Here is a 25,942-nt window from a genome sequence, read left to right as displayed (position 1 = left end):
GAAACTTGATTATGCATATGTACAACATGTGATAGATTTAGTTCGGAAAAGGTATTGGAGGGTAACCGCCCCTTCGGTGGGGTTTGATCCCACGACCCCAGTCCCCCAGTCCACTCCGGGTGGCTTAATACCCGGCATATAGGCAATTGACTTTGAATGTACTATAAATTTTTAAATAAAAAAGTTTTGGAATTTGGGAGTTTTGAAATTTTGGAATTGGGGAATTTAGGAGTTTATGAGTTTAAAAATTAAGGAAGTTGGAAGTTCATACAATTTAGTACCGTCATCGGGGGTGACAATGGGTACGGGGTGAGAATGGGTCATCACTCTTACCGGCAGTCTTGAGGTTGAAGAGCAAAATCGTTCAAAAGGATCTCTCATATTTCAGTCTTCTTGCCCTCAGATGCATTGAATCTATTCTACAAGCATTCTAAGTAGTTGAAACAGTGACCTATTCTCACCCCCATTTAACCCATTGTCACCTCGAAGACGGTAACTGAGAAATGTAAAAATTTAGGAAATGAGGAGTTTTGGAATTTTGAAATATTTGAAATATTTTTGAAATATTTTGAAATTTTGGTTTTTTGGAATTCAGGAATTGGAAAACTTTGAAATTTGAAAATGTAGGAACCAGGATTCTGTAGAATTCAGGACTTTATGAATGTAAAGTTTGGAAACTTGTTAGTTTAGGAATTAAGGAATTTGAGAAATTTAGAAATTAAAAAAAAAATGAGAAATTTTGAAATTTCAGAATTTTACGATTTTGGAATTCTAGAATTATAGAATTTTTGAAGTTTGGGACTAAGAAATATATCAGTATAGGAGTTTTGGAATTTTGGAATTCAGGAATATAGAAAGTTGAGTATTTGGAAATTAAAGAATAAAGAAATTTAAGAATTCAAGAATTTAGGGATCCACGATTTTGTGGAATTCGTGAATGTAAAGTTTGGGAATTTTTAAGTTGAGAAATTAAAGAAGTTGGGAGCTCAGGTATTTAGTCATTGAGAAATTTAAGAATTTAGTAATTCAGAAATTGTCCTATTTGGGAATTTTGGAAATCTGTAATTTTGGAATTCCAATTTTGAATTTAAGATCTTAGGAATTTGATAGTCTGTATATTAAGAAAGTTGGAAATTCAGGTATTTAGAATTTGAGAAATTTTAGAATCTGGGAAATTTGAAATATTGGATTTTATGAATATTTGAATTTTTATTTTATGGTTTTGAAATTATGAAATTTTGAAATTTTGGAATTCAGAATTCATTCAGTTTGGGAGTTTTGTCAATTTAAGACTGTAGGAATTTAGGAATTTAAAAATTCAGTAGAATTCTGAAACTTATGAATGTAAATGTTCCCACTAGTCGAACTACCCATAGGTCGATTTTCTTCGAGCAAACGAAAACACCTTTAGTTTTGGTGTAACATAAGCTTTAGCTGTATGTTTTATTGACGATTAGTTTAAGAATAATTTATAAGTTCAATTTGTACTCACAAAAAATCGTATTCGTGTATAATTTTTGGATAATTCGATTGTAAGAGGTTTTAGCACACTTTTCCTGCATGATACAGCACAAATTAGGTTAGGTATTAACAATCTCATATACAACTTACGAAATGCAACTATTTACAATAGTCGTAGGATCAATAATTATGTTTTCAACTTTAGAGTTAAGTTATTTCATAAGGATTCACATATTAGCTGTAAGATATAATAGTAGATAATAATAAAGTTCACTTTTTTCTAAATTAATTCCACCTTTTCTGAAGCACGCTTGACTGGTTTTTGTTAATATTCAACAATAGCCTCTGTTGATCGTGTGACATCCTGGGTCTCATCTCTCCCGTCTCTTTCATCGTGACAGCTGGTCTGACGGCCATGCCAGTGAGAACCGTGCGCAACTGACCCTTAACAGTGTTCCCAGAACCATCATCCTCACTCCCGTAACACTGGCCATTTGGTCCAGTTTTACCATCACCATCTACCTCCAATATTGCCAACTTAGCCACAGGCCTTCGTATCAACCCCCTCGCAGTTTCAACTATAGCCTGACGGCATCTCCCATCTCTCCCTGTAATCACTTCGTGTATACGGCCTCCCCAGTTATTTCTGGTAGTCTCGTCGATGATCACCACCAAGTCACACAGCTTTCACATCTCCAAACCACTTCGTACGCCTGGTCAGGGTTGGAAGGTACTCTCTGATCCATCTCCTCCAGAAAGTATCTAAGTGGAGTTGGATTTGATCCCATGATGTCCGCAAAACGGCCACTACGTTGCCATCTGCTGACTGATGTACTCCGCTTGAACTGCCCAGCAGAAAAAGATTCGGGGTCAAAGCTTCGCTTTCTTCGGAGGTGATCGGCAGGTACGTCAGCGGACGGCGGTTCACTAATGCTTCTGCTTCTACCACTAGCGTTACTAACGTTTCGTCGTCCAGCTTTCCATGACTGTTGAACGCAGCATCCATGGCTGTTTTGATTGAGCGTACCATTCGCTCCCAGGCACCAGGAGGCGATTTGCTCTTCGAAAATTGGTTCTGTTGTCAGAGTAGATCGTAGCTGGTGATCCACGGCGGATAACGAACATACGGATGACTTTGATGCAAGACTCTGTACTGAGACTGTGTACCACCTCAACGTGGACAGCACGAATGGTGAGGCAGGTGAATACAGCAACCCACCGCTTCGCCGTACCCCTACCAATTTTCACCAACAATGGTCCGAAGAGATCGAGGCCCGTGTGGGTAAATGGCCTCTGGAACGATGCTAATCGTACCGACGGTAGCGGAGCCATTCTTGGCATATTCGGTTTTGCCTTATAGATTCTACACCATTGACAGGCTTTTGCGACCTGTTTTACTGCGACCCTTAGTTGAGGTACATAGTATTGTTGGCGCACCTCATTTACCACGGTTTCCATGTTGCAATGGCGAAATCTTCGATGGTAATCGTCCAGCAGAAGAAAGGTGAATCGATGTTTCTTGGGAAGAATGATAGGAAACTTGGTATTCTCAGTTACGTTCGAAGCTGCTGTGATGCGTCCATCAATTCTGAGTATCCCGAATTCATCCAACATTGGTGACAGCCTCGACAGGCTCGATTTTTCTAACTGCACTTGATGCTCCTCCGACCTTTGTTGATTTCGCGTGAGGAGAACCATTTCATCCGGGAAAGCTTGCCATTGCGTTAGGCGGATAATCGTCCGTAAACCATTTTGCAGTTCGTCCGACTTCAAGTACCCAGTGATCGATTCTTCACCCTTTGGCTTTCGCCTCCAATTAATGATGCTGCCGCCGACCTAATTAGCCGCGGTAAGCGAGAAAATCGCTCCAACTCAAATATCATAACTGGCATAGTCACTATGTGATGCGTATGACACGGACGCAGATCTTCAGCTGTAGACAGCAAAGTGGTTTTCTGTTTTGGCCATTCAGATTCCGGATTCTTCAGGAATTCTGGTCCGCTGAACCAAGCGCCATTCACATCTTGAGCGTAACCCTTTCCCCATTTAGTGGCCAAATCTGCAGGATTAAGTTTTGATGGCACCCATTGCCATTCGCGAACTTCGGATGCTGTCAGCAACTCGCCTACGCGACACGCCACGAACTGTTTATATTTCCGATGATCAGCACGTAACCAAGCTAGAACAGTTGCTGAATCACTCCAAACAAAACGTTGCTGAATCTTCACGGTGTGACTTTCTTCGACGAACTGCATTAAACGGATTCCCAATACTGCTGCTTGTAGCTCTAATCTAGGTACCGATAACGGTTTTAGTGGTGCCACCTTAGTCTTTGTCGCACTTAGATTGCATTCCACAACCCCGTCCGGATTCGTTATACGGAAATACGATACAGCTGCGTAGGCCACCTCACTGGCGTCGACGAACGTGTGCAGCTGAAGCTTCTGATAGTGCTTTATGGTCGCGTTCTCAAAGTATCATCGAGGTATCCGGTTCTCGCTGATGGTTGGGATCAAGCCTGTCCACTTTTTCCAGCGCTCAAATGCTGCATCATCAATTTGTTCATCCCATTGTGTTCCATTCCGCCAGATATCTTGCAACAACACTTTTCCGTGAACAAGAAAAACACTCCACAAGCCCAGAGGATCAAAGAAACCCATTAAGCACTTCAACACTTGCCTTTTCGTGGGTCTTTTCACCTCATCGATTAATTTTTGAATTGGTTCTTGTACTGATGTAGCTAAGCAAAGTTCATCTTTCTTGGTCATCCACAGCAACCCCAGTATACGTTCAAACTCCTTATTGTCTGGACCGATGTTCTTATCAACGGATGGCTTTGTTTCACCTAGACTACGCAGCACTTCTTCCTTGTTCGACAGCCAGTTCCTCAACTCGAAACCTCCGTTTTGATGAATCATCCGCATTTCTTCCGACACGCGTATGGCTTCGGCCACACTACTGTAGCTCTCCAACGAGTCGTCAACGTAGTGGTTGTTAACGATACCTTCAACTGCTCGCGGATACTGGTCTTCAAACTCTTTCGCATTCTTGTTCTTCACGAACTGAGCGGATGCTGGAGAACACGTTGCTCCGAAGATAGCCACGTCCATAACATAGATTCCTGGCATGTCTATAGGGTTATTCCGCCAGAGAAACCTTAATGAGTGACGATCTTTCTCACGGATACGTATTTGGTGGAACATTTCGCGTATGTCCGCCGAAACTGCTACGCCAAACTGCCTGAAACGCATCAGGACGGCTGGTAACGATGTCAGTTGATCTGGTCCTTTAAGTAATAGCGAGTTGCAAGTTGCACTTTTGCTGCGTCCCATACCAAGCGGACCTTTTCTGGTTTTCGCGGGTTTATTACCACTCCCAGGGGTAGATACCAAATCCTATCTCTCTCTGCGTTTGCTAGTTCTGCTTTTGTGGCCCTATGCGTATATCCCTTTTGCTGGTATTCTAGTAGCTGGCGTTGAAGGTTGTCCCGCAACTTAGGATCTCTATTCATTCGCTTCTCAAGGCACTGTAACCGACGCAGAGCCATGGGGAAACTGTCTGGTAGCTGGATTTGATCGCATTTCCATAGTAGCCCCGTCTCGAATCGGTTTCCGTTTCTAATGGTTGTATCCTCCAAAATCCGTTGCGCGCGTTTCTCTTCTTCTGAAAACATTTCTACCTTCAATGTAGTAGCGACTTCCTCCATTGCGAAGTATTGTTTCACCGTATTGTGCGGATCTTCATCGCTGGTACACCCACACGTGTGGAAGTTTAGTGGTCGGGCTACGGTCCGTTCTGCATGTCCTCCGTACCAAATCTTGTTTTTGCCGCAAAGGTTTCACGACGATTACCTTCCTTCACTTTTGCTGGCAGAATCAAGTTCAGATTGTTCACTCCTATGAGAATTCGAGGAACGATATCTACATAGCTCGCTATTGGCAGTCCACGAAGATAATTGTACCTCTCTCCTAGTTCGTCGTACAGGACTGTTTGCTCCGGAAGAGAGAGCTCCTTAACGGTGCGCACATCTTCCAAAGCATATCTCTTCTGACCTTCTATCGTCAAAGACAACTGCTGGGAACAGTAAAGTTTGGAAATTTGTAAGCTTAGAAATTAAGGAATTGTGGAATTCAAGTATTTAGTCATTGAGAAATCCACGAATTTAGAATTTGAGAAATTTTGGATTTTTGGAGTAATTTTTGAATTCTATGGTTTGGAAATTTTGGAATTATGGAATTTTGAAATTTTGGAATTTTGGAATCAAGAAATTTATTTGGGAGTTTAGGAATTTTGGAATTCAGGAATTTGAGAACTTGGTAATTTAAGCATGTAGGAATTTAGAAATTTAAAAATTTAGGGGTTCAGGATTCTGTAGAATTCAGTAATTTATGAATGTAAAGTTTGGAAACTTGTAACTTTAGGAATTCTGGAGTTTATTAAGTGAGAAATTTAGAAATTAGAAAAATTATGGAATTTTCGAATTTGGGAATTTTTTAAGTTTAGTATTAAGAAATATTTCAGTATGGGAGCTTAGGAATTTTGGAATTCAGGAATACAGGAAGTTGAGTATTTGGAAATTGAAGAATGTAGAAATTTAGGAATTCAAGAATTTATAGATCCAAGATTTTGTGGAATTCGTGAATGTAAAGTTTAAGAATTTGTAAGTTGAGAAATTGAGGAAGTTGGGAATTCAGGTATTTAGACATTGAGAAATTTAAGAATTTAGTAATTCAGAAATTTTCCTATTTGGGAATTTTGGAAATCTGTAGTTTTGGAATACCAATTTGGGATTTAAGATCTTAGGAATTTGTTAGTTTAGATATTATGAAAGTTGGAAATTCAGGAATTTAGAATTTGAGAAATTTTAGAATCTGGGAAATTTGAAATATTGGATTTTTGGAACATTTGAATTTTTATTTTATGATTTTGGAATCATGGAATTTTAAAAATTTTGGACTTCAGAAGTTTATTAGTTTGGGAGTTTGGGAATTTTGAAAATAAGGAATTTGAGAATTTGTTAATTTAAGACTATAGAAATTAAGGAATTCAAAAATTCAGTAGAATTCTGAAACTTATGAATGTAAAGTTTGGAACTTTGTAAGCTTAGAAATTAAGGAATTGTGGAATTCAAGTATTTAGTCATTGAGAAATCCACGAATTTAGAATTTGAGAAATTTTAGAATCGTAGAAATTTGAAATTTTGGATTTTTGGAGTAATTTTTGAATTTTATGATTTTGAAATTTTGGAATTTTGGAATTTTGGAATCTTGGAATTAAGAAATTTATTAGTTTGGGAGTTTAGGAATTTTGGAATTAAGGAATTTGAGAACTTGGTAATTTAAAAATATAGGAATTTAGAAATTTTATAATTTATGGGTCCAGGATTCTGTAGAATTCAGGAACTTATGAATGTAAAGTTTGGAAACTTATAAGTTTGGGAATTAAGGAAGTTAAGAAATTCAGCTATTTAGCCATTGAGAAATTTAGGAATTTTCAAATAGAGAAATTTTCAGAATTTGGAGATTTTGGAATTCTGGAACTTCTGAATTCTTATTTTGGGATTTAAAAATTTAGGAATTTAAGATCTTACTGATTTGTGTGTTTAAAATTTAGGAAAGTTGGAAATTCATAAATTTAGTAATTGGGAAATTTCAAAATTCAAAATTGAGGAATTTTGTAAAGTTATAAATTTTGAAATTTGGGAATTTAGGAATTTATTATTTTTTTGTTAAATATCTTGGCTGTGCATATGCACAGCATATGTTTCGAAATGGACAAATTGATATGAAATTTGCGAAAAAGAATCCACGTGTCTTGGAGGGACTCGAACCCTCAACCTCCTACTCTCTAGATAGGCGTGATAACCCCTACACAACAAGACCACTTAAAGGTCTCGTTTGCGGAAAAGCCATCAGACCTCCACCGCGGTTAGCTCTCTTTTTTACAAATTGAATATCTTTCGGATGCTTGATTTGTCCAATCTCCACATGTGCTTTACTGTTGTATATCCACAGCCAAGCGAGTGCACATTGTTTATTAAACGAGAGGATCGCACTCCATGCCCCCCAGCAACGGACTGGGCGGGACGGTATAGAATGCGAATTCAATCGCACTCTGCTGTGCCAAAGGCTTGCTTGGCTAAAGCATTTGATGAGTTTGATTGCCTTTACGTAAACGGTCGCGTGTACTCAGACGACTAATGACGGTGAAAGACCATGGCATGGAGTGCGATCCTCTCGTTTAATAAACAATGTGCACTCGCTTGGCTGTGGATATACAACAGTAAAGCAAATGTGGAGATTGGGCAAATCAAGCATCCGAAAGATATTCAATTTGCAAAAAAGAGAGCTAACCGCGGTGGAGGTTGGTACTCGGATTCTGATGGCTTTTCCGCAAACGTGACCTTTAAGTGGTCTTGTTGTGTAGGGGTTATCACGCCTATCTAGAGAGTAGGAGGTTGAGGGTTCGAGTCCCTCCAAGACACGTGGATTCTTTTTCGCAAATTTCATATCAATTTGTCCATTTCGAAACATATGCTGTGCATATGCACAGCCAAGATATTTAACAAAAAAATGGTTTTCGTACGGCCGAGTTGCCGAATAATATGCAATTAATTAGAATTTATTAGTTAAGGAATAACGGAAGTTGGAAAATTATAAATTTAGTAATTGAGAAATGAAGGAGTTGAGGAATATGCGAATTTCTTGATTTTGGAATTTAAGAATTTAGAAATTCATCTATTTGGGATCTTGTGATTTTGTATTTTAGGAATTCAAGAATGTAGGAATTTGGGAATTAGGAAATTCAAGAATGTAGGAATAAGTAGGATTGTATTGTAGGAATTTGAGTACATATAAGGTTATTAAAGAATTATGGATTCAGGATTTTAAGGAATTCAGAAATTGAACACATCAAGGAATTTGGAAGTTAAGGAACAATTGAAAAATAGTTGAATTTTGGATTTCATGAATTCAGAATTCAGGAATGCAGGAATTTAGGAATTTGTGAGTTTAATTCAGTTAGTGTGCGTTAGAAATTCAGGAATTGGGGAAATGGGGAATTCAGGAATTAAAATAATTGATGCATTCAGGAATCAACCAATTTTGGAATTTTGGAATTCAGGTATTCAGTAATTCAGGAATTCAGCACCAACTTTTCAAAATGGCAAAGCTTCTTATGTAAACAAAAACTGCTCACGTCGCTGGTGGGCTAATTTGAGCTTATCTACGCAATCCAACACCACTGATGATAGCAGCGAATACTTTTTTTTATTAAATGGCGCCGGATTGCGTGGGTGGGCGTGAAGTGAGAAGATTTTGTTTACAACAGCAGTTTCACCCTTTTGAAATGTTGGTGCCGAATTCAGGAATTTGAGAATTTAAGAATTTGTGAACTTAGGAATTAAGGAAGTAAGGAATTCAGAAATCAGGGGACTTTAATATTTAGGAATTCATTAATCAATTAAAGAATCTGTGAATATGGAAGTTTGAGAATTTAAGAATTAAGGAAGTTAGGAATTATGTAATTTGGGATTTGAGGAAATTAGTATATCAGAAATCTAGGAATTTAGGAGTTGATGAGTTTTGAAATTTAGAAATTTAAAACATTAGGAATTAGGAATTCAGAAATTCAGTTATTTAGAAATTTGGGAATTAAGGAATATGGGAAATTAGGAATTTTAGAATTTGGGTAAATACCCAGAAATATAAGAATTTTAAAATGTAAGAATTACGACATTTGGAAAATTAGGAATTTAGGAACAAAGGTGTTTAACAATTAGTTTAGGAATTGAGGAATTGAGGAATTGGGAATTTAGAAATTTAGGAATTTAGGATCGAAGATATTAAGATTTTGAAGTAAGGATTTTGAAATAAGAAAACGAATTTAGAAATCTACCAATTTTGAAAATCAAGTATTTGGAACTTGAAAATTTAGAATTTAGAAAGTTGAATAGTTAGTTAATTAGAGACTTATAAATTTTGAAATATTCGAGTTTGGAAAATTAGGAATTAAATATTTTAGTAATATGCGAATTGAGGTACTCTGGAATTAATGAGCTGATGGGCTTAGGAAAATAGGATTTGGTGGGTTTTGCTGTGATCTGGTTGCCCGAAGTTTCAGTTCCACATTTTTCTTTGACCTTGATACTTTACACATCATACGTTGGAATCAACAGACTAGCACTTGTGGAAAGAGGCTCAACAGCCAAAATATAAACATTCTATACCTTGTTCTATGTATTGTCGACTGTCCGATATTGCTAGGATGATTTTATGACGTTATTAAGAAACACGTAAAGTCGTATATTCCTTAAGTATAACCCATGAAAGGAACAATCAGGTTCAATGTTTCGCTGGAGCAAGCATGAATGCATATTATTCAAAAGCGTGAAAACTATAAAAGCTAGAAATAAAAACTAGAGTTCTAAAGAATGTTGCCTTTTGCAGTCATTTTTTTCTCTTTTTACTGTCTTGCCTATGGAATCACTCCGAAAGGCTAACAAACAACCCAGACAAAATACAGTGAATGGCAAAAGGACTTCCCAACAGAGTCTTTCGACGGAAGAAAGCTCCGAAGGGAAGCAGCAGAACCAATGAGGAAGGGGGATGATGTGTGCGGGTTGAAAGGACAAACAGAAAGAACGTGAAAGATCGGCAGTGCAAACATCTACAGCAGCAGCACCCAACTTGTGTGATGAAAGAATGATGAAAGATTAAAATCCTTTTAACGCCGCGCCATGAAAAGAGGTGCGGCGCGCACATCCTATCTCTCTCTCTCGGCAAACATGCTGGACTTTGGGGTGCGCCAACTGCGGGGGGAACTGATGGGGGCTCGGAGCTTGGGCAAAACGGTTTTGATTTATGGTTTGTGAGCACTGCCATGTTGCAGAACTTGGTGAATTGTGTTATGTATCCACCCTGCTTGCTGGTTCCAGAGTACAACCTTGACAGAAGGGTCGCTTTGCATTGCGATGCGAAGCGATTGTGAAGCTCGGACGAGGTTTAAATTAAGAACTTGCAGTTTACTTCCTGAAGGGTGGTGAAGTACAACTCCAGCAGAAGATGGAATGCTTTGCAGTAGATTTCATTAATTTAGAGCCCTTGCTGGGAAAGTAATGCAAGTAGTTGCCGTGAGGAAGCAAGCAACGAACTAAATTAGAAACAGTGCAGAAAAGGCATTTATTGGCAATGGGAAGTGACTTTGATTCACTTGTCTTATTTTTTTCTTTTTTTTTCTTCTTTATTAAAGAGGCTTTCAGCTCTTGACTGGTTCACCTCTGACTTGTCTTATTGCTAGAAATTCTCACGTTACTTAAAAATCAAATAACTGTGTAATATCCAGCTCAAATGGAAAGTGTCTAGAGTTCAATGTTCAACAACGATTAACTATATTTTACATCTGTTTTTGATTTTAATATGTCCAATGTCCAGTGTTGATTGTCTAACTGGCAACATAGAATGACAAAAACAATTGTTTTGAGTCCTATGTTCAAATCTTTAATGCTCAATTTCCAATATTCCCTTAGAATTATTTGTACAATCATTCCTTATATTGAAACAGTTACTATCTTTTGCAACCATCTTCCACAATACCTGGCAGCACACTAGCGTATATTCCATTTCCAATTGATTTTCCCTGGCAATGATCCTCACAAGAGAAGCTTTTTCTGCTGGTCATCAAGGATGGGGTGGCGCACTTGAAATTGCATTACTTTAATATTATCGCATATGAAATAATTAACCATAAGGGCATACGATTGAAGTGATTTGGATAGTGGGATTGTCAATTTTTTACTGTTCCACATTTCATGGATAGAGGGCGGGCTCTTCTCCCTTACTATTGAGTAAATCTGGGACTTGACTATATTATTGTTTGTACGAACTTTCTCTGTTCATCCCGTGGATTTCGCATCAATATCTCTGCTTACGGAGCCACCCCACCCCTTTCATACAAGATTTTGATGAAATACAAACAATAATATAAACAGAACCAAATCGTTTATCAGATATGACCAGAGCTATAACTAGGTTGGTGTCTTGCTACACCACATCATCATCACTAAAATACCCATGTTTGCTTCTGAAGTAAAATTTCCCTTACTGTTATGAGAGGCACAGACGCATAATCGCACTTAAATCAATTGCACGAATCACATATCCCTCACCTATCGATACGTTCCGATCGTTGTGAGTTTTCATCCCACTTCAGGACGTCAAAAGCGATCCAATCCATCATGCCGTCATCCCCTGAAATCGATTTGCATTCCATTTTGTCAAAGACAATGACAATCCTCCGAAACCACCACACCGTCACTGGCATTATTGCACCCAGCGACATCTGAAAACAGCAGCGTGACAATCATGATCCAACTGTGAAATTGATTTCACTTCGTCTCATCCCAAGTACCAGGCGGTTTCATTTTCCAGTGTCATCCGTACCGTTAGTTGCTCCGTAAACTTTCCTCGCAGAGTAACGGAGGCCCACATCAGGCAGATGCAGAATTGTTGTATCCGATTTCATGTCAAACCGCCACATCCGATTCCATATCAAGTCGGGCCCCATCAGGTGCGCCGGATGCTGTGATTCACTCCTGGAAACTTTCCGATGCACCGTTTGGAATTAATTGGAAATTGAAAATTGGATTTCGATGAAGAATAAAGCTGAAAATGAATTATCCGAAAAACTTGGAACTCAGTTTTAATCACATTAGCTAAGCAGAAATTTTGCACTCTCTGCAAAATAGAATTCTATGCGAAATATGACGAATCGTAATACAATTACACGACGGTACCTACCGCTGCAGAAAAACCGGCAGCTTCCATTACCGTCATGAGCGGAAACGCTCTTTCAGGATATTCCGCTGAATCTAGTGAAGGTACGATGGGACGCAAGTGCAAGCGAAATTAAATTTGTTCCCCGAGTATACGTAAATGGCGAAAACGTTCATTTCCATTAACGTGGAAAGTTTTCACCGTGATTGTGTAGATTTCGGCTCAAGCTTTGTTTCTCTGTTGCCGTGCAGTACATTCAGAGAGAAAGGTGCCAGGGTATTTAGGATATTACAACATTGTAGTAGAATTGTAATTAGGTAATTTATGGATCCGTTTTTTGAATAAGCAGGGGAAAATTTTGCAAATTAGGACGTTGAAATCTTGGTGAGAACTGGAAGGACGCTTTAACGCAAATAAGGGTAGCCAATGTAGATTAGCCATTCCAAGGAATAGAAAGCAAATTAAGTTGAGAACGTTGTGCTGTTACCCGAAAGGTTGAAGCCTGATCATAGAGCCCTATGTCTGAAAAGATCTTGAATTTTATGTAATTTTACCTTTATTAAGGTAGCTTTTAATTTATAAGGGTGGTGAACTGGTGCCACTTCGCTCAACGTATCTTTATCTTTATTTTTTTTTTTCAATCACTTCTTTCTCATCGAAATCCAACTCTCGTAATGCTCATGAAGATGCAGAAGTATACTCGATTTTTAATAGCAACATTTGTTATAAATGTCTTTCTGACCTGTTATGGACTTTTAGGGCCGATATCCACATACCTTTTTTTCAAGCTGCGTGCACGCCGTGCACGCCGCAAGGTACCCAGTATCAAATATAACCGTGCACACGAATTTACTTTCTTTTTTTATGGGACTTGTACACCTCCGGTGGAACAAAGGGCCGACTTGAAAGATCTCCATCCTGAGCGATATCCAGCTATCGCCTTCACCTATTGCCAAGTTAGATTTCGGTCGACTTCTTTTATACTTATTGAGGCTTCGCCTTCATGAGCCTCTGCTGCGATGTCCCTCTAGGTTCCAGTTTAATGCTTGCTTACAGATTTCGTTTCCGCACCTACGTAGAGTGTGGCCGACCCAGCCTCACTTCCGATCCCAAATTTTTGTTGCTCTTTTAAAAAAGACGATAAAACTCGTTGTTTGAGATCTAGTTGTGAGGCGGCCAGGCCCGAATTATACACCGCAGACATCTGTTGATGAACACCTGCAGCCGTTGAGTGCTCTCCACTGATACACGCCATAGCGTATAACAGCACAGATTTTACGTTAGAGTTGAAAATTCGTTTTTGGTGCGTTAACTTATCTGCCTGGTTTTTCAGATATTTCTTAAACTCGCAAAGGCAGCCTTTGCTTTTTTGATCCGTGCACCTATGTTGATCTTGGTACCGCCGTCTGACGCCATTTGAAACTGAAAGGAGTCGCCTTGTTTACATCCAACGATTTAGATTTGTTGACGTTGATAACTAGACCTGCCGAAGAGGAGCGCTCAACGGTCGTTGAGCTTACTCTACCTATAAAAGCGCCATTGTCCGAGGAGTGCAACGTCATCAGCCAATTCGAAGTCGTTTAGGTGCTCCATGGTTGTAGACTGCCATAACAATCCGCGGTTTGGTTCACGGTCAATCGCACCTACGAGAATCTCGTCGATTACGATAAGGAACAGTATCGGTGATAGAATCATCCTTGCCTCACACCAGCTACGACCCGGATAGGGTCAAACAAGACCCCAATGTGCAGCACTCTACACGAAAAGGTCTCGTACTGGGCCTCGATGAGGGCGATGATTTTCTCAGGAACCCCCTTGCGTCTCAGGGCGCCCCACATATTCTCGTGATTGAGAAGGTCGAAAGCTTTTTCGTAGTCAATGAATGCCAAGTAAAGGGACTCTTGACATTCGTTGACCTGCCCCAGAATGATACGGAGCGTGACAATATGGTCCACACAGGATCTTCCGGCACGGAAGCCGGCATGCTGCCGCCGGAGAGTCACTTCGATCTTCTCCTGAATCCGGGCTAGGATAACTTTGCACAGAACTTTGAGAACGATATACAGCTACATAATGCCACACTAAGATACCTTGCATCCAGTGAACCGGTGAAGTTGCGGTGTCCTAGATATTACGAAATAAACGATGCAGTAGTGGTGACTCGAGGTTTGTTTACAATGTTTGAGGATGGACGGGGCTTAGGATTTGGGATCAGGAAATTTCAGCTTCTCATCCGGGCATTTGGCGTCAGGGACGATGTGGTGTGTCGTCGTGCTCGAGGAATGGAGAGCAAATGGGAGCATCTTCCGGATGGCCAGAGCTACGGAGCTCTACGGAACAGACTGGCATAGACTTTAAACAAAAAAATTTGGAGAAAGAATAAAAAAAAAACAAAATATTAAATTTTGATGTCAGAAGAACAAAGAAAACCATAAATGGCCTGCATATAGACAACATCACGATCTCCCAAAACTCCTCGAACTTCCCTGAAGGGTTGTTTACCTCGGGCCACAAGGGTATCCAATAATTGCTCTCTGGAGGCGTCATTTTCCGAGCAGAACCAAACTACGTGATTGCTGTTATCATAACCGGCTCCGCACCTTCATAAGTTGCTATCGACAAGGTTTATTCTGTACAAATGTACGTTTAGTGAATAGTGATTGGACATAAGTCTCGACATCACGCGAATGGAGCCTCGACTTAAGTCCTCACCTCTGTACCACGCTCGCCCAGAAACTTTTGGAACTATGGAAAATAGCCACCGTACAAGTTCGTTGTGTGTCCAATTTCTTTGCCAACTTTGAAGAGTACTCTGACGGACTAAGCTTGAGCTTGAGCTTGAGCTTGATTGACTGCTCGTAGTTGCTACTCCATTATGACCAGATCAGCTGTTCTTGCACAGGGAACCAACAGATGCTTGCTTGGGACTAGCACACATCTTCAATGTACAAGTACTGGTGATCTCATTTGTTAGGTCATCTGGCGCCTGACACGTCAGAATGCAAGTCAATGTAGGGAAGGGGAAGGAAATGATGATGCAATCACTCACCCACTGCAAGCCGAATATACCTCTGCACTTGCCACGAGTTCATGCGGAATTTGTTGGAATTTTTGGGTTATGTTCGAGAGGCAGAGGTCCGTCTTGGTTAACGAGCTGCCAATGTGATAGATAGAGAAGGCAACTGATGGAATTTCTAGTTGGATGTAGGAAACGAGCTCTATAGTTCATTTCCAATTCTAGCAGATTACTGTTAGAATACTCAAGTTGAAGGTATAGAAATAGTAATGGAAACGGTATGGAAGTCCATTTCCAGTTCTAGCGATTGCTAGAACATGAGAAATATAGAGAAAGATACAAAGTGGATGAATGGAACGGACCTGGGATTGAACCCACGACCTCCTGCGTATGAGGCAGAAGCAGTAGCCATATGACTACCAAGCCCGCTTGAAGAGTACTCTGACGGACTAATGGGAAAAAACTCGTTGCTCGAGAATTGTCTATCATAAACCTCACCTTCCTGTTCGCCCACCTTTGCCAGCGGAGCCTGCCTTCTCATTGCCGTAGATTGAGCAGTGAGAAGGGACCCAAACAAAGGTAATCTTGAAGACTAAATGCTTTACTGTACATGCTTCCTCTGCATCAAATTGTACAATTACAAGCTGAAAAGAGTGCTTGGAGGATCAGAAGATCCGAAAGCCTCTTAGGAGGTGACCTTAAGGGTCATCTTAGCATTCTTAAAAAGTATAAACTCCCTAGTACTAAACAATGAAGACTGGATGTAGAAAAAGTACAATTTCAATCGACTGTTCAAAGCAATTTATCCTGGGCGCAAGGGCGCAATGCATGGTTAAATGGAGGACTGAAACTTCGCTCAGGGTCAAATTCGTTTTATATTGACGCTCCAAAACTTAACAACCAAGTGGTAGCAGGAGTTACTGGCCCTGGGATATCTGGTTACCTGGTACCTGATTTGGCTACAGCGTCGATACACCTATGCCTGGCGTATTGTAGAACTCCATAATCGTCGGTCTTGGGCGATGTTCCTCCAGTTTCCCCGAACGTTCAGGGTCCCCAGGTCCGATCCCACCGCGTGTAGCCAGGTGACCAGCCCACTGAAGTCTGCCGTATTGTATACGATTCACAATATTGGCCCTGGGATAGACATAACGATTCCCATGGGAAGTTGACCATCCGTATTCCAAGCGGAAGTTCACGCAATTCTAGAGTGTTCTGTAATATGTTTGCGTAGAAACTACAGACACTCAAATATATGCATAATGTCCGACAGCCAAGCAGCTTTGAATGCTCTAAAGTCGGCAACATGCACAAGTTTGGGAATGCGTTCAGTCCCTCCAAAAATTGATTTGTCGCAACCAAGTCAATCTATATTGGGTTCCAGGACACTGTGGAATAGATGGTAACGAAAAAGCCGATATGCTGGCGAGACTCGGATCATCAACTTTTTTGCAGCTTGCCAACTTCTTCTCTTCGTATGGAGCTGAAGGTATGGGAATCTATGAAAAAAAATCTTTCCATCTGCTGATAATCCAGTATTGACGAATTTCGCGCCAACCCTTCTATGGGGCTGGCAGCACCATCTCAGAATCGAATGAAACTTGGTGGGCATAAAGATATGGTATTTCTAAGCCACTCTGCATACTTGGTTTTTCAAAAATTGCCAAGAGTAACATTTGATAAGGTCCTAATTGTTTCATTGATTTTTTTAAAAATCGATCTAACTCTGAAATGACAAGACCTTCAAAAAAGTGTTGTATGGCGGACTGTCGTGAAATTCCTAGAAGTTTTTTGGAAAAATATCCAAAAAATAAAAAACCGATTTCTACACTAAACAAATTGTTTTTAAAATTAAAATCGATATTATAAAAAAATCTCATCTCAGAAATTGATGAAATTTTTTCTGCAGATAGGTATATCAATTATCTAACTTTTCTGGGAATAATGTTTCTGTGACATATTTATAGCATATATATAACAAAAACTTTTTTCATGTCCATATTGAGTGAAAATTTATCAGCGTGTTTTATGCCTACAGCGCCAATTATAGGTTCAGCAGCCTATCATCAACCAACGACAAATTTTAGACGTATAAAAATTTGTTTGGGAAGCAATTTAGCATAATCTAACATAATTGTGGACCAACATTTGAAAAGGGTTTATGTTTTATTTGACTTTTTGTATCGAAGTAACTTAAAAACAATTACAAAAAAAATAATTACTTTGAAAACGGGCAATGTTGTCGAAACGAAACTGAAGTGATATTTAATTGTAATAGTGGAAAAGAAGATGTTGTTTTTCAGCAAAGGCTAACCACTGAACGGTGTAATTTAGAAACCGATATAAAGCCTGTAGATGATTTTGTATCGTATTTTATTGAAAAAATTGAAAAACTTATAACTTATGACATTATTTGCAAACAGCAATACACTTGCACTGTTAGATTTCTCTGAAAATTATTCATTCATTATCCAGAATGCTGCTCAAGGTTGGAATAATTTCCAGGCAACAATACATCCATTCGAAGTTTACTTTAAAAGAAACGGTTAATTAGAAAACGTTAGCTTTATTAATCAGAAGTAATGACCCATGACACAAAAGCTGTTCACTTATTCATTTTAAAATTAATTGACTTTTTGAAACAGTCGATCGATTTTACAAAAATTACTTTTGTGTCTGGGTGAGCTGCAGCACATTATAAAAATAAAAGGAACTTTGCAAGTCTGTGTAATTTAAATTCAAAACATGGCTTAGAAGCAGAATGGCACTTTTTCACATCGCACGGAAAAGGCCCTTGCGAAGCTATTGGTGGCACTCTCAAACGAATGGCAAAACGAGCAACTCTTGCCAAAGATTATGGAAATACTATCAAGACTCCTCGGAAGTTGTACGAATGGGCGAATGGGCACGTTTTCAAGCAAACAAAAATATCACTATATTACATTTCTGTTATATCACGAATGAGCAATACCGCCATCGGGGGTGGTAATGGGTCTGGGGGTGAGAATGGGTCATCGCTCTCACCGCGAGCATGGAGGGCGTAGAGCAAAATCGTTCAAAAAGGTCTTTTATATTTTTGTCTTCTTGTCCTCAGATACATCCATTCTACAAGCATTCTAAGTAGTTGAAACAGTGACCCATTCTCACCCCCATTTGACCCATTGTCACCCCCGACGACGGTACTTAACAAGAGTTTGATGAACTTTTCAAAAAAGCAAAAACTATAATTGGCACACAAAAGCTTCATTCTTTTATACCAATCGCTCATAATAAAATCCTGGCTAAAATATTCCAACTCAGGTGAAGACCCAAAAGTCTTTGAATTGTTCGACTAAGTTTACAAATTAATGAGTATTCAAGTAGAAATAAGAATTAAATGTAGTAACAAATAAAATTGAAGAAAAAATTAAAAAAATGCGGAAAATTTATTATTCTTTAAATGTGCGTTTACCGGAAATCCCCCTAATGAAAATACATACCGAGCTTCATCGTTTGGAATCAAAATGTTTATCTGATAAAAAAATCGACCTCCAAACGCTCTTTTATGTTCCAGACTTCATAGTTCACACAAATTTACAATAGCCCATCAAACATCACAATTTTGTAAATCTGGTCATTTGTGTGTAACATTGATATAAGCAATTTAGGAAAATATACGCCCTTTCCAAATGTTGGTCCACATTAATGTTAGATTATGCTAAATTGTTTCCTAAACAATTTTTTATACTTCCAAAATGTGTCGTTGGCTGCTGAACCTATAATTGGCGCTGTAGGCATAAAACACGCTGATAAATTTTCACTCAATATGGCATGAAAAAAGTTTTTGTTAGAAAAACTTTTTTTCCTTAAATGTCACACGAACATTATTCCTAAAAAAGTTAGGTAATTAAAATACCTAACTGCAGAAAAAATTTCATCGATTTCTGAGATGAGGTTTTTTGTAATATCGATTTTAATTTTTAAAATTTATTTTTTTCCAGTGTAGAAATCGGTATATCATTTTTTGGATATTTTTCCAAAAAACTTCTGAGAATTTCACGACAGTCCGCCATACAACACTTTTTTGTAGGTCTTGTCATTTTAGAGTTACATCGATTTAAAAAAAAATCAATGAAAAAAAGGCCCTCATCAAATGTTACTTATGACAATTTTTGAAAACTAAGTATGCAGAGTGGCTTAGAAATACCATATCTTTATGCCCACCAAGTTTCATTCGATTCTGAGATGGTGCTGCCAACCGCTGGTCGAGTTGGCGCGAAATTCGTCTATTGTATGTTCGGGCAGTCCCGTGGGATTATTATCGAGTTTCCATCGACCGCTAGTGTTTTCCAAGGCACCTTATGAAGCACTACATAATTGAGGTTATCTTATTCTAAGCTTAAATGAACAAAACGCTAAAGTTTACTCTCGGATAAGACAATAGTCCTGAGCTCCTGTATAATGAGCAGGTTAAGGGTAGATGTCCACGTAGCGTTTTTCTAAGTTGCGTGCACGCCGCGCCCACGCAAGGTACCCAGCATCAAATCGAGTAATGCACGCTTGATTTGTCCAATCACCACATGTGCTTTACTGTTGTATATCCACAGTCAAGCATATACAACAGTAAAGCACATGTGGAGATTGGCCAAATCAAGCATCCGAAAGATATTCAATTTGCAAAAAAGAGCTAACCGCGGTGGAGGTTGGTACTCGGATTCTGATGGCTTTTCCGCAAACCTGACCTTTAAGTGGTCTCGTTGTGTAGGGGTTATCACGCCTATCTAGAGAGTAAGAGGTTGATGGATCGAGTCCCTCTATGACACGTGGATTCTATTTTCGCAAATTTTATATCAATTTGTCCATTTTGAAACATGTACTCTGCATATGCACCAAGCCAAGATATTTAACAAAAACACTTTATAATACAAATACAGTTATGTTCCGTTTTATCAACACGGTCCGTGTGTTTCAGTTGATAAAATCGGAACAGTGACAAAATCGGAATAATTCTCTTCGACGATTTTTTGCTAAAATTTTAGTAAAAATGATATATTGCTGGGAAAATGTTAGATTTGCAGGTTGTAACATTTTTAAATGCTGAGGGACTGTCTATAAACCACGTGAACATGCTCGTGGGAGACAAGGGTTAGTGAAAAGAGACCAAAGTTATTATATATTGAACATCAATGGTTACTGGCAGTGTTGTAAAATGTCATTTGCATTCGTTTGTATAATTTTCCCAGAACTTTTTTCTGAAGGTAGCCATCATTCCTGAGGTATGACAAACTTATAGCGCTTAAATGTGTCTAAAACTTTGTCTAACAAGACATTGCTGTAAATATGTAATCTGAGGCGTGGGAGGCAAAATGTCATTCAAATGACATAATGTCAAATGACACGTGACATTTTGGAGAGTTTTAACTATCCAGCCTCATATGTTATATTTAGAGCAATGTACCCTTGGACAAAAATATAGCCCTACTCAAGCGTTATGAGTACATCAAAAAATTTGGCTTCTGAAGAAAGTTATGAACAAATTAGTCAAATGACATGCATATGACATTTTACAAGCCTGGTTACTGGTTAACGGTCCTGGCAAGTAAGAAGTACATCAAGGTAACGTCCTTAAATTATGTCACGCAAAAATTATAAATTTTCAATCTGTCATCCCTTAATCGTTTCACTTTTTGTATGAAATATCAAAAAAAAAATCCCCTCCCACTGAAAGTGTGACGTAATTTATGAAAGTTCCGTAAGAAAAAATCTTCATCAGGATGTCGGCTACCCAAATATCAAAAAAAAAATGATTCCCCTCCCACTGAGAGCGTGACGTAATTTATGGAAGATTCGTAAGAAAATCTTCATCAGGATGTCGGCTACCCAGGAATAATACTGGTGGTCAAGTTTGACTATACCATGAAGACCTAGATATCCAAAACCTTGGGAAAATTTGCTTCTGACAGCTTGCAGGTTAAACTTGAATATTAGGATCCTGTATCACATTCTTTAATAAATATAAACACTCAATCAAGTTTAGTCATCTTGATCGTAAGGACAGTGATCATCTTTTTTGAATATGAGATGCTCAAGGTCCTCCAAAACGTTCTCGATTTCAGTCTGTGGTATCTACCACATGAGCATCAATTTTCTCGAATACGTGATGTTCAAGGTTGTTTTGGTTTACGAGCTACCAATGTGGTAGTTGGGAGAAAGCAATTGATAGAATTTATAATTGGATGTAGGAAACGATTTTTTTTTGTTCATTTCCAATTCTAGTGGCTACTGCTAGAATAGTCAAATCAAAGGTATAAAATATAAACGGAAACGGTTCATGGTTCTAGCGATTGCTGGAACATTAGAATTATAGAGAAAGATACAAAATAGCGAGCAAAAGCACAAGCGATAGTCATATGAGTACCAAATTCGTCTTGAAAATGCTAATAGAATATTAAGTTGAAAAGCCGGCTACGTTCTAGTTGGAATGTAGAGCCATAGAAAAAGTAGAAGAAGAATATGTCCAAAGTCCTACTAGATACTAGATGCACAATAACTAAGGAGGTGTTTGTGTCGAAAAATTTGACTGCGGACTTTTTTGTTAAGGCGTATAACAGACTTGGATGATTACATCAAACAATACGAGTTCTAGGATATTTTAGCCAACCTAAAGGCCTGCAATGGCTAGTACATGTGATGATTGAAGTCATATAAGCTTAATGGACTCACTGGGATATCATATCTAACATCATTCATTGGATAGGTAAAAGTCGTTTTGAAAATTTGCTATTGAAGTGACCTGAGATACATGACGTTTTGAAGAGAGCATTCAGTCTGTATCGAGATGTGGAACAGAAGTTCTTTGAAAATTGTTCGACTATTGGAGCAACCTTAAAAAAAATAGTATGACATCATTTGTTCACGATTCGATATCGATTCTTAGAACATCAGCTCGTGGAGGGTCCACTGTAGCTTGTAAAAGAATTAAGTGATATCCTACCAGCTCGACGCACCTGCTGAGATGTACAGCGATGCACGGTTGCATCGTCCAGGACTTGGTTGATCGGGTAGATCACATGTTCTGAACTGTATCGAACTCAAGAATGTTTTGGAGAAATGGTAAGGCCTGTAGTTGCGTGTAAAATTAATGAGTGAAATTCTATCGCCTCAATGTACCTGCTAAGATGTTCAACGATGCACGAATACTTCATTTAGGGCTTGATTGATCGGGTATATCGCATGCTCTGAACTTCAGGACGTTTTGGAGACCCTGAAATAGTTAACGTTTATTCAAAACTCGATCAATTCTTGGCTTATGATTACATAAATATTTTTGGACATATATCTCAGCTTAGGACCGTTTGTTTGTAGACATATTTCCTGATACATTCGAGGATATGTACTCCAGAACACATTGAACGACCTAGAACATCCGAAAAAATATTTCAATGATTTTTCAGTTATATCAGAACGCCAGATAACAATGTAATCCTTCATCCCAAAGGAATAAAGTGCAAAAAACCCGCATCTAGTCACTTTTACTTCAATGCGGTGGTGTCGGTGAAAAGAATCCTCTCTTGTTAATTACGGCCTTAATACCGCTAGTGCTTGAAATATTATTTATTTATTTTGCTTATTTCATCTGACTGTGTCGTCTACATGAAAATTTAAAAGCCATTTGGCCAAAAACTAACCAAAGTTATTGTATTTTAAAAGCTAAATCTAAAACAAATAAATAAATTTTCGTGTTGATAAAAACGGAATAATTTTGTTGACGAAATCGGAGCGTGATAAAATCGGAACGTGATAAAATCGGAACATACCTGTATAGAAATATGAACGTATTGTAATATAATTAAAATGTTGTATCCATAGTTTCCGGGAACTTCCATAAGCTTACATTTTTGTAGTTTGTTTTCGTTTGGAAAACTAATAACTTACGAAAATGAAAGACCGTTCATAGCATACAAAACTGGAACCACAAAAAATCGCCAGTTTCATATTGATTGTTGTTTTTAAAATCATAAAATATTTTATTCTGAACAAATTCAGCATTTTAATACAACTCACCCTATTAAATCAGTGACAAAAAATAGACTGGCAGGACCGCCAAAATATGTGACCCTAAATGGCCGGAACGAAATCATATGGCAGCGGCTCTCCGAGGATGCGTGTGCTGAGTCATGGCTTGCTGCTCGCTGGTACACGGAACCGCGAAACAACTTACTTTGTGTTTCCTTTTACTCAAATCCGCCCACTATGAGGTTTCACCTAGGGATCCTATAATGAGAGATATGCAAATACTTTTCCAGACGATTTAGCAACGCTGTTACATTTGTTAGCAAACGCTTCCAGCACTTGCCGCAGCGTAAAATGTTGAAGCTTGTATATGACTTTGCATTTGATAACAATTTGGAATATGTTTGTCTGTCCACTAACAGTGTTTAAATAAGCATTATCACTAGAATAAAAGTGCAATACAAATAGGCGAAACACGATACATAAACTAGATTACTTCCACTCGCGAAAGTAAAACAAATTGTTTACTCGATGAAACTTTTCTTAAAATCTATCTCAATACCTTTCAACCTCGTCTCAATCTGCAACAATAACAACGTGCATTTGACTCACGTTTTGACAGTTCTCAATGCTCGATTGGCTTACAATGGCCGCTTTCGCATATCTCTCATTATAGGATCCCTAGTTTCACCTATAGATAGTAGAATCTATAGATGAGCGAAAGCATGGCTGAATCGCTTTTTTTGACCGTGCACACGCGCATATGACGTCACAGCCCTTAACATTTCTATTGAAATCGTGACGTCATGCTCGTTTGGAGACACGTTTGATAGTTCGTTTGGAGACAGAGGATTTATCTTCGCTCATCTATATATTCCACTATCTATAGTTTCACCAATTTAAATTTATGTTATTTTCACTCACCTGAGACTATGGTGAAAACCATTCAAATTTGGCTTCTTCCACGGAACAGCACACGTTGTTCGATGCAGCTCTCTTTGTTTATAATATCATTCATGAGAGGAAGTGAGAAAACTACTTACTTTTGAGTTAAAAATTTGAACTTTGTACTCAAAGTTGAGTTCTTTTTAAACTTGTTTTTTAAGCTCTTTATTTTTTTCTGTGTAGACACGTTGAGGTGTGATTCTATGAACACACGCTGAAGATATCTTACGCAAATCCCAGACTAATTAAAAAAAACTATTTTCAGCAATAAAATCCTCTACTAGTAAGAAATACATATTATCGCATACTCACAGTACCGATTCCTGTTGAAATATCAGAATCTAAGGAAAACTTACATCTTCAAGTTATATTATATCTTATAATCACTTCGCAAAAAACTCCCATCAAGTGAAAAACTATGTGTAGGGCAATCCATTTTACAGCAGATAGCTGTAGGATGCAACACTCGACTGGATATCGGTATCGTCGTTGTCGTCCTCCGAGATAGAAGCGAGTTTCCATTATGCAAAGTGAGTGCCACTGAATAACAACGAAAGTGCTCGAGCACGAAGAAAAAAAAAAGTTCGAGAGATATAAAGCAAACACTACATCTACCTCAATCCCCCTCGTCATGGCAGCCGACGATCCTCCCCGCGATGTGTAGCTATACGATACTGTGTAGTGAAAGCCATCAGGAAGCTCGAGTTCTTTCCGCTCTTGCAGATGTACCGGAGCAATAAAACTGTCAGATTCAATATTAACGACATTAACTTGATCTGTGCACTAAAAATAGTTTCGCTCGAGAAGTATGGAAGTAGTTTCTCGAAATATCGGGGCAAATGGATAAAATGTGTCGATACTTGCTCCGGCGTTGCTCGTGTCGATGGCAAAATTGAGTGTTATTTATAGGGCCGTGACCGGGAGGATTATTGCAGCGTGTTGAAAGCTTCGCATAAAAAAGAGCTTTCCGTTGAATAGTGCGTATTCGATTGGGATATTTTACTAAAAATAGATCTCTGGACAGACAATGCATTGATTGGTGATGTTCAATACTCGAAACTACAGTTTCCTAGACTCTGGTACAGAACCAATATATACTTAATTGACTTTTCATCTTTCTTGAAAAAAAAAGGCTGTTTTTAAACATCTTTTTCAAAATACCCTTGAATATGTATTCTAGCAAGTTTCACTTAACCACTTAACCGGCTCTATAGATTTGCAATTCTGCACTTAAATAACGTGCCGTTTAAATTAAGGATTTGTCATTGCATTGGAGTTCAACCGCACTATTGCTGGAAATCCTGTGGCATTCGAAAAATAGTAAGATATTTCATAAACTAGCCAGGGAATCATCCATATCACGTTATTTTATATATATTTTTCTGCTGTTGCCCAAACGGGAAATGGATTTCACGTGTGATGTTTATTTATTTGCGGGCATCAGAGCGCAAAATAGCAGTTCGGCAGTAGTCGCACGGGTCAGGAAACAAATTCATATATGCTCATATGAATTTGTGTGTGCGTGTTTGATCTCAATTGAACTGTGAAATCGGGAGCGCAGCCCACCTCGCGCCATTCGTCATCCGAATCCTTTCTACGTATACCTACCGTTGTATAGAGCTAGAGACATCGCCGTTGCAGGCGCCACTAATGGACGACCGCATCAGAACCAACCTGGCAGGAAATACTGACAAATTGAAAAATCATTCCCTTCCGCGTGCCTCGTCAGGATCACATCGCTTATAGTGTTCGGTAT

General features: G+C 38.7%; 1 protein-coding gene and 1 pseudogene across 1 annotated transcript; both read right to left on the bottom strand.

Moving 5' to 3' along the window:
• LOC134210722 (leukocyte receptor cluster member 8 homolog) overlaps window positions 1-25,942 on the bottom strand; it is a 308,392-nt pseudogene that overhangs the window by 137,318 nt on the left and 145,132 nt on the right.
• LOC134209181 (uncharacterized) lies at window positions 2,138-4,589 on the bottom strand. The gene is made up of 4 exons (XM_062685165.1): window positions 4,161-4,589; window positions 3,360-3,914; window positions 2,581-3,297; window positions 2,138-2,536 (listed from the first exon to the last, which is right to left on the bottom strand). The coding sequence occupies exons 1-4, from the start codon at window positions 4,587-4,589 to the stop codon at window positions 2,138-2,140; spliced, it is 2,100 nt and encodes a 699-aa protein (XP_062541149.1).

This window comes from Armigeres subalbatus, chromosome 2 (assembly GCF_024139115.2).
Source record: "Armigeres subalbatus isolate Guangzhou_Male chromosome 2, GZ_Asu_2, whole genome shotgun sequence".
NCBI classification, from domain to species: Eukaryota; Metazoa; Arthropoda; class Insecta; order Diptera; family Culicidae; genus Armigeres; species Armigeres subalbatus.
The sequence above is the reverse complement of the archived record's forward strand: the minus strand, read 5'-3'. Positions and strand labels throughout refer to the sequence as shown.

Excerpts from the sequence above, each read along its gene's own strand:
- LOC134209181 (XM_062685165.1), bottom strand. The coding sequence starts at position 4,589 with ATGCCAGGAATCTATGTTATGGACGTGGCTATCTTCGGAGCAACGTGT. Across the intron at positions 3,298-3,359 it reads CGTGTCATACGCATCACATA|GTCGGCGGCAGCATCATTAA; the intron begins GTGACTATGCCA and ends GCGGCTAATTAG. Across the intron at positions 2,537-2,580 it reads TCAAAGTCATCCGTATGTTC|AACCAATTTTCGAAGAGCAA; the intron begins GTTATCCGCCGT and ends CTCTGACAACAG.